The following is a 14,924-nucleotide window of genomic DNA, read 5'->3' as shown; positions in this document are numbered from 1 at the left end:
AGTGCATTACACTGTATTAGAATTTCTTGAACTCATGAATACAACATATAATTGTATAATTATATACATAATTTCTTCAGATCTATGTATGACATATGGCAGCTTGATCTTATTATCTTGAAAATTAAAATAACTACAATATTACATTTTCTGGCAGTGCTGGATAAGAGAAATTTAATGTATTTCCCAGCTAAAAATAGTCAAAGCTCTGAAAAATTCATGGCTATAAACTGGCCCTTTATAGTAGAATTAAGAGCCAATTCAACCAAGATGAGGACTAAACCACTTGCTAAAAAGATATCATAGGCCATATACTTTAGGTTATGGGCAGGCATATAACAGTTCATACTGTAGTGAAAGGGTTTTTATATTTATAGGTGATAACTTAAAATGGCATTAAACCTTTCTTCATACATTGCACTACTTATAATGAATCCGTGGTACTGAATCCCAGCATTGACTTTTCATCTCATCATTCATTTGTTCAGCAAACATTTACTGAGTTGCTGTAATGTGAGAGGCACTCTATGGGGTGCCAGCAGTAAGATACTCCCCAGAAACCCGTCTTGTAGGGAAGAGAGACAGACAGGAAGATAGTGACTATGGAGAGATGGAGAGAGTGCCACAGAATACTGATGACATGTGACAGTTTGAGCAGAGTGGAGAGGGAGGGAGGGAGGCAGAGGCAAAGCCAAGAAAGATGGACAAATGGTTTAGTGAGTCCTGTGCTTTGGATGTCTAGGTAAGCGGGAAGTGACAAGAGGTGAGGCTTACAAGGTGTGAGGAGGGATCTGAATGGAATGAGAGGCCCTTAATGCCACACAGAGTTACCTGGAAGCATCTAACGCACGGCAGTGGCAGCCTGAAGTTTTAAGGCATGGAGACGCCATGACCAGTCCAGTCTTCCTGCCCTCTCTCTCACAAGAATGATCATTTTAAAAGTTTAGAAGATATCCATAGTGGAGGGGCCTGAAAATTATCTAAAACTGACCTTTTTGAACGTTTATGTTTCTCTTCCTGTTTGATTTAGTAGTGCATAGCCTATTTTGGAGGTAAGCACTCAGTTTCAGGTAGAATATGCATGACAAGAATGATACTTTGAAAATAAGAAAGCAATGCATTTTTCATTCTGTTCCCGTCATGGTGCCTGTGACTTGCCACATATCAATATCAACTCGGCTGGTTTCCTTCCTTCAGGCAAATGGTGGATTCCTGCTAGAAACAGTCACACATCAGCTCATCATTCAACTTTGGAAGACAAGACCCTGCATGTCAGTTTTTTGTGTGGTGAAGTGGGATTTCTAAATTCCAGATTTCTCCTCTACTTGCAAGGAAGCAGGCCTGGCTAAATCAGAACATCCAGCTTACAATGAGCTCTTGCTAGAAATGCTTAGAGGTGACCATCTATATAAGGACAGTTCCCAGTAAAAGGAAACTTAGAAATTTTCCACTGTGGTATTAGGGAAGGGGGAAGGAGAGAGATGAAAGGAGAAGAGAGGGGAGAGAGACAACAGAGGGGTGAAAGAGGGAAGGTCAGAAGTAAGCAGCCTGCCTCCATGTTCCTTGAGGGTGAGGAAAGCGCTTGTCTCTTGAATCTCAAGCCTAATTCAGGAAAATGACAGGATTTTCCTAAAGCAAGTCAGCACTATCTAGCAGCATGTTAGGAAAAGCTTAGGAAGTTGTGTAGGGATGAGAAAGTAGCAAGAAGTCTGTGGGAAAACCGGGGGAACTAGGCAATTGCTAAAGGAAGCAGTTGATTACAACTGACCAGGAAGCAGGTGCAAGTGGGGTGGGCTTTCCAAAAGTCTTTTACAGGGACCACAGACTTCAGCAGCCAGAACTAGTGACCATGACTGCACAAGATGTTCATATCCATACCCATGGTCAGACAGTTCCTTCCTTTCCTTTCCTTTCCTTTCCTTTCCTTCCTTTCCTTTCCTTTCTTTTCCCTTCCTTCCTTCCTTCCTTCCTTCCTTCCTTCCTTCCTTCCTTCCTTCCTTCCTTTCTTCCTTCCTTCCTTCCTCCCTTCCTCCCTCCCTCCCTCCCTCCACTTTTCCTTCCCTCCCTCCTTCCTCCCCTCTCTGCCTCCCTCCTGGAAAATAGCCAATGAGGTTTTTCTTCTTTCTATCCACATTCTACTCCTGTAGTCTATTTGAAAGCAGATGATTTTATGCTGTAACTATTCATTGTGTAGCTCATTAGTTATTCTTTTTTTGTAATCCAGACATGAGCCATAGAGCATAAGGAAACATTGCAAGTAGCTTTACAGTACTTTTATCAGTATCCAGAGACATTGTACTGTATTAGGCTTCATATCCTTTTTTTTTTTGCAGTTTATCAGTTTCTAACTAGTTGGAATATAGTTTCATGTGTAATTTAGAGATGACTTGCCTTTCTCAGAGAACATGTTAATCACTGAATCAAGAGGAATGGATTTTTGCCAAAATGAACATTACAACTGGGGATGGAAAAAACATCAGTTTGTTCTGCCTCGTTGGTTGCAGAAAACTTACAAGATTTTTTTTTTTTTGGTTGGTCATGGGGCTTGAACTCTGGGCTTAGGCGCTGTCCCTGTGCTCTTCAGCTCAAGGTGAGCGCTCTACCACTGGAGCTACAGCACCACTTCTGGTTTTTTGAGTGGCTTATTGGAGATAAGAGTCTCATGACTTTCCTGCCCGGGCTGGCTTTGAACTGTGATCCTCAGATCTCAGCCTCCTGAATAGCTAGGATTACAGGTGTGAGCCACCAGTGCCAGGCTAACTTACACAATTTTTATAGAGAAGCACCTATTTTTACTATAAACATCCCCTCTTAATGGTGGGAGTATTATTCTGCCTAGATGCTGCTCAGGTTTAGCCCTTTTGCTTTCTCTTCAAGAAGGTCTGCCCCCAAATCAAAAGCCAGTTTGGGATAAGCTGACATTTTGATTATAATAAAAATGTTCATAATAAAAAACAAAATCTCTCAATCTTTAAAAGCAGATTTATAATGCGTCTGTGCATCATTGACATTCTATGTACACTGAGATTTCAATTGAGAATGAAAATAAGGGGCAAAAACTGTTTGCTCCTGCAAAGAGAAGCTCGGAATGATCCAGTGACATTGGGGTTTCTGTTTATCCCTAAGGCTCTACAGCAATGGCTTCTAAGTTTGATGTTGTCTTTTTTCTTCTTCTTTCTTACTTTTTTTTTCTTCCAAAGATGTTGAGCAGCAGGCTAATGGCTCCTCAGCAGGGTGCAAAGACAGCAGAAAGCTCTGGAATCAGATGTCAATGTGTTCCTAGGAGATACCCTGCTAGGACCGAGCTAACTAACCAGGGCTTTAGTCTCTCTTGGGGCCCATGCTTGAATAGCTCCCTGCCCACTCTCAGCTTCCTATATGCTCCCTGATTAAAATGCTGTCACAGATAAATCATGACTTCTCCCTCCCTCCTTTCTTTCCCCCATCTTTCCTTCACGTTTTCTTTCCCTCCTCTCTCTGTTTCAGAAAAGTTTAAAGATTACAAAGATGAATAAGCCCTGCAAAACTACCTACTTGCATATGTAAGTAAGCGTTCATGGAACTGGGCAGGTCTTTGGCATGCCCTCCCCACCTGGCATGCAGCAAGCACTAAGCAATGCCTCGGCCACATGTTCTTATTCTCCACTAGAGATATGTTTACAATACATGAGGTGAACAGGGCCACCACCACTTTTGGTGTTACTGATTGCCTAGTTATTACTAAGAATTAAACCCAGGACAGATACACCAGGTAGGCACTACATGCTGACTTATACCTTAGCCCTATATGTTTTCATGTATTTTCTGTCAGTCCCTTTCAATCAATTACTTGATGACTCCTGTAACTTCCTTATAAATAGATAGATTATTTTGGGAGTTCCACATTGCTTTTCCCTAACACAGTCAGAAACTGACTAGAAATTGAAGCCTCTCACATATAGTTTTGATTTTCAATGCAGTGAATAAGTGTGCGTTCCCACCTGGAAATAGAGATAACGGGCCTTCAGGTAGTTAAGAGTAGTTGCTTTGCTACTCTATCCTTTGCTTGGAACAAAGATGAAACTGAGCTCCCAGAAACATAAGCATAGCCTGATCTATTAGGGTATTTGACAAGTACAACCATTTAAAATCACAAAGTAAAACCAAACTATCCAGTGAAAGTCAATGAAGTAAAAATACTGTACTAAAGCCATATTCACATCTTCAACTTAGCCACATGTATACCTTCTCCTCCTCAACTCCCAATTTTTTCCTGTCCTTGAACCCTATAACCCTGTAGCTGCCTCTAACTTCTCTAGATTCATCTGTTCCATGCTGTTCCACTTGCAGGATGGCCTATCTCCATGAAAATCTATTTGCTTATGCTCTACACAAAATTTCTTCCTATCTATACCTACAACCTTGATGTGGGACTGAGGCTTTGGCCACTAGAGAGGGCTTTGTCTTTGATGCCCTCTTCTGTGCCCTTTGCCTTGGTCCCCAGTCTACCTAAGAAGGCCTTGATGGGTTCTTGGGCTCTGAATTTCAGAGCATATCGTATCAGTCCATTCACAGCAAGGATTCTGCCACCTGCATTCCTTCTTTTTGCTTTCCATCTCTCGACTCCTGGCTGTTGCTCTTCCATCAAACCTCACGCTGGTCTTTGAGAAGCATCTGAGTTGTTTCAGCTATGCTGTTTTAGTACCAGTGTCATATCAATGACTTTCCTCGCTTGTCATTTCTTTTAGAATTTGTCTTCTCACTACCCAGTGACTGATTCCATTTCAGGAGCACCAACAATTAATGTGATGTTATCCAGCAAAATCATGAGGAAACCTCCATTGCATGAGATGGAACACAGTAGGAACCCTCACAGAGGTTACTTAGACTAACCACACCTTCAGTTTGAAAGTACTTGTTGTTGTTGTTGTTGGTCGTGGGGCCTGAACTCTGCCTGGGCTCTGTCCCTCAGCTCTTCAGCTCAAGACTAGCACTCTATCACTTAAGCCAAGCACCACGTCTAGCTTTTTCTGCTTATGTGGTGCTGAGGAATCGAACCCAGGGCCTCATGCATGGAAGGCAAGCACTCTACCACTGAGCCACCTTCCCAGCCCTGAAAGCACTTTTGAAAGTTGATTTCAAATCTTGATTAAAAAAAAATGTACAGGGAGAAAATGAGGGAAGAAGTGACAGTGTTCAAAAAGAAATGTACCCATTACCTGACTTATGTAATTGCAGCCTCCCTGTAAATCACTTTTATAATATTAAAAAATAAAAAAGGAAAAAATGTACAAATAAAATTGTGAAAGTAAATAAAAATAGTGGTGATAAAGAATTTTAAAACAGCAAGATTTTAGTCCTCTGTTAAAGAACTACACTATGAACTTTTGTAAACAGCTGTTTCCATATTCCCCTTTAGAGTGGCATTCTCTTCCAAGAGCGAAAAAGGCAGGGAGAAATTTCCATGAATGGTAAGAAGCTGAAGCTGGGATCCTTTGCCCCAGAACAAAGGTTATGGATGCCCAGAACCCAATTCTGATGTATTATTTAACTTTGTATATGTTCCTTTCTTGCTGGTAAAGATATATATATATATATATAGATAGATAGATAGATAGATAGATAGATAGATAGATAGATAGATAGATATAAAACCTCTCAGATGAACAGTAAAGTAAAACGGATGTGGAAAAGTCAGGATGATGTAGTAATAATACTTATTCCCTACATCTATGAAGATAAAATTTTCAGTTTAAATTAACTTCCTTTTTTTTTTGGTGCTTAGGTTTGATGCTTGAGTTCAGGGCTGGGGTGCTGTCTCTGAGCTTCTTTTGCTCAAGGCTAGAGCTTTACCACTTGAGACACAGCTGTATTTCCTGCTGGTTTTTTTTTTTTTTTAAGTAGTTTATTGGAGATAAGAGTCTCACAGATTTTCCTGCAAAGGCTAGCTTTGAACTGCGATCCTCAGACCTTAGTCTCCTGAGTAGCTATGATTACAGCATGAGCCAATGGTTCCCCGCTTAACTTCCTTTTCACCCAAAGATTTTAAAGTATTTAATAGGAGGTACATGGTAATTACAATAATTGCTCATTGAGTCAGCAATGCAACAGATTAACATGCAAAAGCTTATGAGGCTTTTTCTTAGCACTTACTGTAAGTAACCCTGTGGGAAGACTATGTATATTTCTGGGTCATTTCAAAGTAGCTTTGCAAAGTAGTACCCCATATTAAACAACCACATAATACATGTCTTCAACCTCCTAAGTTTTACTATTGGTAAAAAAAAAATGATAAATCTCATTTATTGTCTTAAGTATGCCCAGGAAACTGAGTAACATTAAAACAAAATTTCCCCTGGGCAGCCAAAATCAATTGAGCAAAGGAAGAGATACCTGATCTAGAAGCTATGGTCTTCACACATGGGGCCAACTACTGCAGTAACATCCATGATGGAAGGAGCAGACAAGATGGAATGAAGGTTGAGGATCCCCTTGATTAATAAAGTACACATCATTTTCATCCCTCCCCCTTTCATTATTATAAAGGAACATTGTGATCATTTGTAACTAAACTAATTGATTTTAACTTCTTTGAAAGCTCTATCTGGTAAAAACAATGCTGGCAGGCATTTAATGGGTCACAGAAAACAAAAATGAGTTTTTGTTATTAATTGTTAATAAAACTTACATTTCCATCTTTTAAGACAGTGTTCTAATTTGTTTGTTTTCAGGGTACTGTGACAAGGCTCAGCAGTTCCTAAAAGTACTGAAAATAATGTGGCAGCTAAGTTTGAGATTTAATGGTCATGGGGTCCTTAAAAAACAATACTGGGTTTTTAATGGAGTTCCACAGAGTGAGAAACTAAAGAGGTTTGCTTTCCCTGCATGTTTCTTGCTTTGAAGTTAGAAATGTGGCTCAGTCTGATTGAGCTAGGTTGGGGGTAAAGAACTTGCCAGGTTTTACAGATGAAAGCAAATGCTTAGCAGTGGAAGTAAAAACCAATGTACACAAAACTGTTAGTGTTTAACGGATGCCAGTCCTCACTGGTACTCAAAAAGTGATGTCTGAGCCATTCAAAGCCGACCTGGGTCTCCTTGCCAGGAGCAGGTTTGCACACCAGGCAGCCTGGTATGCAGAAATCATTAGTGCAGCTCACTTAGAAGTCACTGGTGGGGAGAACTCTCCCACATGCTTCTCAAAGAGAGGCAGAATTACATGGAAGGTGCTTCCTAAAGTTGGGTGGTCCAGATCAAGGGGTCAGAGCAGAAAACCACGTTTCATGGAAACCCCATGTCTCTCATGACATTAATAAAAGTGAAAGAAAAAGTGGTTAAAAAAAGAAAAAGAAAAACAATTCCATGGTCAAATATATTTGAAAAACTGAAAGTTAAGCAAGGTTAAACATGTTTCTTCCCTGCCTACTTCTTCTCTAAGCATGCAACATTTTAAGGAGAATGGGATTTCCTTTGTTACTAGGCTTGCTGGCTGGTTTTGAAGAGATAGCTAGCTATTAGACAATGCCTACATACTGTGATCCAAGGGACACAGCCTGGGAAATACTGAAATAAAATATTATTATCCTTGGTTTACAGAAGAGGACGATGAGGCTCATGGAGAAGATGGTAGAGGTCTCAGGCCTGCAGCTCCCTAGGACCAACTCTTAGGTCAGAAATTTGAGAAAAGACAAATTTCAAAGTACATATCCTGAAAGAGTCTCCTCAAACCAATGCTTCTGAAAGTGCTTGACACATGCTTTCTTTACTGACTCAGTGAGGACAGGCAGAGCTTCCCAAGTCAAGATTACCTGATACAAGGGCATGCAGATGCTATCAATCCACTCCAGTTGCAAGCGAGGCAGTTCATCTTTCCGGTTCCGGTCAAAAATAGCCTAGAATGGAGGAGGAGAGCTTTGCTTTACTACACCGGAGTATTTTACAGGGCCTTTGTCAAACACTGTCACAGTGGTCCAATTTCTACCAACTGAATACTTCACATATCACCATCAATATATGTATTTTCTTTTCCTTTATCTGTGAGGAAAATCAAATATTTTCACCCTTAAAAACAGATTTGTAAGTGAATATATTTGAACTTTATAGCACACCCTGGGAGCTAGGTATGAATCCAAGGGAAGGGGACATATTATACTGTCACAAAAATAATAGAGGACTTTTATTTTTACAATGAGAGGGTGGTTCAGAAAAGGATAGATAGAAAAATGTTCTTAAAAACATTTTTTTAAAAGTAGAGACCAAGAGCATCACACAAATAAATTGATAAGTTGAATTGAAATTCTTTTGACCAACTACTTAAATATAATACAAGATTAAAAAGTAGAAACCATTTACATTATATTTTGAAGGTGAAACATTAGTTTGGTAATTATGTAAAACTTTCAATAAGATTCTGTCATGAACAAATTCCTATGTATGTATGGGTAGAAGTGGAAGGCATTCAATCTCTTCACTGCCCCCTTTAATGATGTTATAAAATTTGATATAATTTAGGTATATTTTTGAATAAAAAGAATGGCATTTCTGTTAGGAGTCTTGGCAAGGGAAACAATTGGAATCGGAGGAGTAAAATATACAAAGTCAGTTCTATGCCAGAAAGAATGTCTCCCTTTGTTCTTCAAGAATAAAGCCAGAGCCTAAGAAGCTGCCTGTGCTCTTATTGGTTTGGCAGAGAGCACTACTGAATTATATCTCATCTCACTGTATCCTCTCAGAGGAGGACTGTGTCTTTCCTCTAGGTAAAATGTGGTGTCCACATGATTTGGCATTCTTTCAGGTTATGGAGGCACATACAAGCCATCTCTTTGGTTCAGAGATGTTGGAAAAGCATGAATTCTTAAGATTGAAGTAGTGGGGCAGAAATTGCTAAATATAAAATGTGAAATATTCAGAAAGAAGACTGGGATTCAGAGAAGACTGCAAAATATGCCGGAGAAAGTGGTAGCTTTTGTGACTCACCTGAATGTTGGTTCTCTAAAAACATTCATATACAATTCTGTTTTAGATTACTATAATAAAATACCAGAGGCTGAGAAATTTAAAAAAAAATCAGTTTATTTAGCTCATAGTTCTGGAGCTTCATGGCTCTATGTTTGTCATGGTCTCCTTGCTGCGATTCTTGAGGTAGCATAAATTATCACATGGCAAGAGACAGGGCATCCACATGTGTGCCTTTTGCTGTCTCTCTTTCTGATGAAGCCACTGTGACTCAGATATGGGGAAGTGAGCTCCACCCTAGTGACTTTCTCTAATCCCAATCTCCCCCAAACCCTACACTTCTAAATATAACCAGATTCAGTTTCCAGTCTCTGAATGTCTTACCATGGGGATAAAATTTCAACATATTTAGTCCTGAGGGACACATTTAAACTATGTTCAAACTGTAAGGTTTTATTCCATTTTCTCTACAGCTCTTTCTACTATCTAAAGCATTTATTGTTTGTTTGTTTACTGTTTCTGATGGGTATTAGATACAAATACTTGAAAAATTCAGACTTTTAGTCCCAATTGTACAACTATTCCAAAAATGATTTTAGAACTTGAGTACTGTCGCCAAAAGCAATCATGCCAATACTAATAACTCTTCATTTCCTCTTGATCATCTAATCTTAGTCCCCACTAATGTACCTTCTGTAAGGATTTGCCTATCCTACATGTTTCATAAAAAAGAAATCACATATGTACTCTCTTGTGACTGGATTCTTTCACTTAGTATAATAATTCCAAGGATCATTCATATAACATGCATCAGAACTTCATTTAACTTTTTTTCTGCCTCATGGTGATATTTCATTGATTAGACATACCAAGTTTTATTCATAGACATATGAATTGTTTCCACATTTTGGCTATTCTGATTAGCACTTCTATGACCATTCATGTGCAAGTTTTTGTATGGATGTATGTTTTTATTTTGGGGAGACGGGGGATATATTTAGAAATAGAGCCCTGGGTCATTTGGGAATTTTATGTTAATTTTTTTTTCAATTGTGGGGCTTGAACTCAGGGTCTAGGCTCTGTCTCTGAGCTCTTCTGCTCAAGGGTAGGGCTCTACCACTTTGGGTCACAGTCCTACTTCTGGTTTTCTGGTGGTTAATTGGATATAAGAGTCTTATAGACTTTTCCTGACTGGGCTGGCTTTGAACCATGGTTCTCAGATCAGCCTCCTGGGTAGCTAGGGTTACAGGTGTAGGCTAGCATATATTTAAATTTTGGATAACTACAAAGCTGCTTCTCAGAGCACTTTCACTATTTTACATTCCCACCAGCAATTTATAGAGATTTAACTTCTTCACAACCACACCAACATTTGTCATTTTGTGATTATCATTTTAATTATAGTCCTCCCAGTGGGTGTGAAATACTACTTCCGTATGTTTTCCATTTGCGTTTTCCTGATATCTAATTATTTTGGTCATCTTCATGTGAATATTAGCCATTTTAGTATTTCTTAGAAAATGTATCTATTCAAATCCTTTGCCTATCTTTTAGACTGAGTTGTCTTTATATTTTTGCTACAGTAGTTCTTTTCATATTCTAAATATGAGGTAACTATGTGATATACAATTTGTAAATAATCACACTTTTTGCAGATTATCTTTTTACTTTCCTGGTGGTGTCCTTTGACGCACAGAAGTTTTTAGCTTCAATGAAGTTTCATTTAGTTTTGGTGAAGTCCAGTTCAACACCTGTGAACTAGCATCTCTGGATCATTCCTAATTTTGTTTCTTCTTGTAGCTTCTGTATAATATCTCAGACATCATTGCCAAATCAAACTCTTGAAGATGTCTATGTATATTTTCTTTAAAGATTTTATTGGTTTTACTATTACACATGTCTGTGATCCAGCTTGTTTGTTTGTTTTGGAGTACAGTGAGTGGAAGGGCACTCACTTCATTCTTTTTGCCTGGAATAGTCAAGCTGTTCCTGGACCATTCATTGAAAAGACTTTTTCATGAATGTCAGACAATATCCTGACATTCCTGTTGAAATTGCTTGACCATAATGGTAAGGCTTGTCTTGGACTAGTCACTTCTTAATCAATGTGTGACCTAAGAAAAATGAGTGTAGGTACAGTATTGTGCTTTCCCTTAGCAGCATTTTGCATCTGGTATTTATTACTGATTACTTATTGCCCACTTCCCCAGCTGGTTGACAAAATCTAAGAGGGCAGGGAAAATCATGCCTCTCTCATTTCTGGAGGAACAGTGCTTAGTTCCATGCTTGGTACACAGAGGTACTCAATCACATTTTATTAACTCACTGCTTCTAGAATTATCCTGTCTGTGGTCCAGATTAGCTTTTGTCTCTAAAAGTTACTGTGATAACCTCTAGGACTGTATAACATATGGAGGGGAGGGAGAAGTTCCAGGACAATTTTCTTCCTAAATGTCAAGGGAAGGTGGACATGGTGGATGTCAACTCTTGGTGAATGCACTTCTAGAAGCTTTTGGAAAGGCTTGTCTCCTGGGGGGAGACAATTGTGTGCTGTGGTACGTAGCCTTTTGTGAATGTAGAGGAGAATTTGGAGCTGTTTCCACCACAAAATTAATTTCATTATGTCTTCAGAACAGACCTTACCTGAGACTACAGATAAAGGCCCTTAGTTCTGCCCTGCTGCTCCTGTCTGCTCACTGATGCCAGCAATTTACTCTTTTCTTTCATTTAATTAAATGACCTGTGGTATTGCTTCACTATAAACCCTTCAGAATATGCCTCTGAAACATCTTTTAAAAGGAAGAAAAAAAGTTGTTATTTAAAAGTAGATATGTAGCTGAGAGAAATTCGGGTTATATTAGGTTTTCCATATAAACCGAATATATCCTAATCTAATATCTTTTCTTTTCTTTTTTTTCTTCAGTCATGGGGCTTGAACTCTGGGCTTGGGCTCTGTCCCTGTGGTCTTCAGCTCAAGGCCAGTGCCCTACCACATGAGCCACAGCACCACTCCCAGTTTTCTGGTGGTTAATTTGAGATAAGAGTCTGACGGACTTTCCTGCCTGGGCTGGCTTTGAACCATGATCCTCAGATCTCAGCATTCTGAGAAGCGAGGCTTGAGCCACCAGCGCCCAGCTAATATCTTTATTTTTATAACCAAATTTAGTAACACTGCTAACAAAGACTGGTATGCGTTTCAGTCTATTTAATCTGGCTTTTATTAGATAAGTAACTAGTTAAGAATAGTTGAAATCAGCTGGGCACCGGTGGCTTACACCTGTAATCCTAGATACTCAGGAGACTGAGCTCTGAGGATCATGGTTCTAAGCCAGCCCAAGCAGGAAAGTCTGTGAGACGCTTATTTCCACTAAACTACCAAAAAATAGCTGGAAGTAGAGTAGTGGCTCAAGTGGTAGAGCATTAATCTTGAGCAGAACAAGTTCGAGGATAGAGCCTAGGCCCTGAGTTCAAGCCCCAGGACTAGCAGAAAAAAGAGAAAGAAAAGATTCATTCTCAAATAATAATTGAAAAGTTGAAGCCAGCATTCTGGCACCAAAACCTAGTTCGTTAGGTAAAACTTTTCATTTTGCAAATAAATTGGTTGGAAATGATTTGCTTTTGAGATTCTGAATGCTCTAAACTTTAAGACAAAAATCCAAGTCCATGACAGAGGATCACTTAAAGGCAGGTATGAAATGCTAACTCTGGGTCTGATCTGTCAAGTTCCACTTGGCACTTCTTCCTTCATGCCTACTTGTTTGCCCCATTGAGGGTGCTCAGGAAATGCTTGTTACATAGCGTACCACTTTTAGGCAGAAACCTGGGCATAAGAATGTTTGGCATTTAAGCTTAATTAAAGTTTAAAGCTTTCAAAGTCTTTTCTTAAATCCTTTCTCAAGCTTTTCCAATTTTGAGTTGTGATTTGGAGTTATTTTTGGAAATATCATTTAGAAAGGTAAATACATGATAATGACAGCATGACATACTGAAGGAGTGAGTTTAAGTTCTGATCTTTCTCGATCTCCTTGTTCGAAGAACTCACTAGTCACAAGTTCAGCCACCTGAAAGACAGAAATATTTTAACTTATGTGTGGTTCATCATGAGACTTGGAAGTTAGTTCTGGCTTATTATATGGCAGTTATCTTCAACACCCACAGTCATTTAAAAAGCTGATAAGGGAGTATATTAACCTTTTGTGTTGCAGAATTTAATCAATGAAACTGATTTCCTTTTAATGGGAACCTGTGCAATGTACTTTTAGGTGCATGCCAATGGATAATCCACAAAAAGTTTCTATACAGAAAAATGAAACAATAATTCAATCATATCATATCATTTGTTATCATATTCTTTTATTAAATGGTAGTAATCATTTTTTATTTGTCTGTCTAGATTCTTGTATGTGTGTGTGTGTGTGTGTGTGTGTGTGTGTGTGTGTGTGTGTTGAATCCCTTAACTTTTTCACTCAAAGCTAATACTCTACCACTTGAACCACATCTCGGCTTTTGACTTTTTGCAGGATAATTGGAGATACAAATCTTACAGAATTTTCTGCCCAAGCTGCTTTCAAACTGCAATCCATAGAACTCAGGCTCCTGAATAGCTAGGGTAATAGGTGTGAGCGATCAGTACCTGGCTTCTATGTAAATTCCTTACTGAGCTCCATACTTTTATCTCAGTCTGACTTTATCTTGTAATGATAAATCCATCACAACTTCCTTCTACTAATATTTGTGTGCACTCTGGAAAGGATAATCTCAGAGCATTCTCTACTTTCTACTATAGCTATCAACCAAGAGGCAAGACTAATGCAAGCTTCCTAGGTCATACCAGACCTTCTCACGTTGTTATGATCTAGTTTGAACAACAGTCTTTGGGCTATCTGAATCTGTACTGAAAGTGTTTATGTATGGCACACTCTACTTGTTGCAAGCACAGTGGAATGGATATTCTTCCTCAGACCACTGATAGCTTTGTTTTCCTACCTTTCATCCATTAGTGTAGATGATCAACAGCCAAGCTAAAGAGATTATTTTATCTCCCAAAGACTTTCCTTCTCAGCATTTTTTGAAGGAATTGATCTAACAAATAATTGTTGAGAAGTAACAATAACAATATGATGTGCACCGAGGAAAGGTTTGAATGAACTACCTGGATTTACAAAATATTGGAAGGAAAAGGGAAAAAAAATCTTAGACAATTGATGGCAAGAAGACCTGGATCCCTACACTAGGCTTTCTTTGTCCTGTGCTATTAGAAAGATCAGGTCCTATGTCTGGCAACAGTGAGATGAGTTTAATTTTGGTCAAGGATACTGACTCAAGATATTTACATAATATATATATATATATATATATATATATATATAGTTCAAAAGATGGATCACAGATAAAACTTAACTATCTTAAATACCGTATCTTCCTGAAATACAAGAGTAGCAAGGATAAAGCCATCTATTATGGGGAAAAAATCCACCAAATATCCAGTAAGGTCAGATTCTTTCAAGAATTTAGCTGCATAAACATAGCAGGATATACCAATGAATGGATAGAGAAAATGTGGTATAATGCCCAATGGAGTATGATGCAATCATAAAAAAGAATAAAATTGTCACATGCAGGGAAATGGATGGAACTGCAGGTCACTGGGCTAATGGAAATAAATTAGACTTACAAGATTTTTTTCCTCATCTGGATGTATGTATACTTGTCTATGTATATGCTTATGGTATATATTCACATAAAAAGGGGGCTGTATGAGGAAAGCCACCAGTGGGCGGGAAGGAGATGATGTTGGTAGGTAAATAACAAAGTAGATTATGAATTTGTGAAAATAATATAATGGAATCTATTTAAATTGTATAAAAAGGGAGGAAGTTGGAGGAGAATAGAGAGTATAGAAGGAATGAATTTGACCCAAATACATTTGATGCATGCATAGAACTATCACAATGAACTCCCCTTTGTACAAAAGTGACTCAAAAGATTGCCTT

General features: G+C 38.6%; 1 protein-coding gene across 1 annotated transcript in view; it reads right to left on the bottom strand.

Annotated features, from left to right (window-relative positions):
- Positions 1-14,924, bottom strand: part of Pde11a (phosphodiesterase 11A) — a 338,087-nt gene that overhangs the window by 23,515 nt on the left and 299,648 nt on the right. Inside the window, exons 18-19 of the mRNA XM_042688315.1 lie at positions 12,918-12,992; positions 7,785-7,868 (exon numbers count right to left, since the gene is read on the bottom strand). Of these exons, the coding sequence (XP_042544249.1) occupies positions 7,785-7,868; positions 12,918-12,992 (159 nt within the window). The remainder of the gene's footprint in view (positions 1-7,784; positions 7,869-12,917; positions 12,993-14,924) is intronic.

Source organism: Dipodomys spectabilis, unplaced genomic scaffold, assembly GCF_019054845.1.
Source record: "Dipodomys spectabilis isolate Male_0828 unplaced genomic scaffold, ASM1905484v1 ptg000115l, whole genome shotgun sequence".
Classification (NCBI taxonomy): Eukaryota; Metazoa; Chordata; class Mammalia; order Rodentia; family Heteromyidae; genus Dipodomys; species Dipodomys spectabilis.
This window is presented reverse-complemented; position numbering and strand designations above follow the sequence as displayed.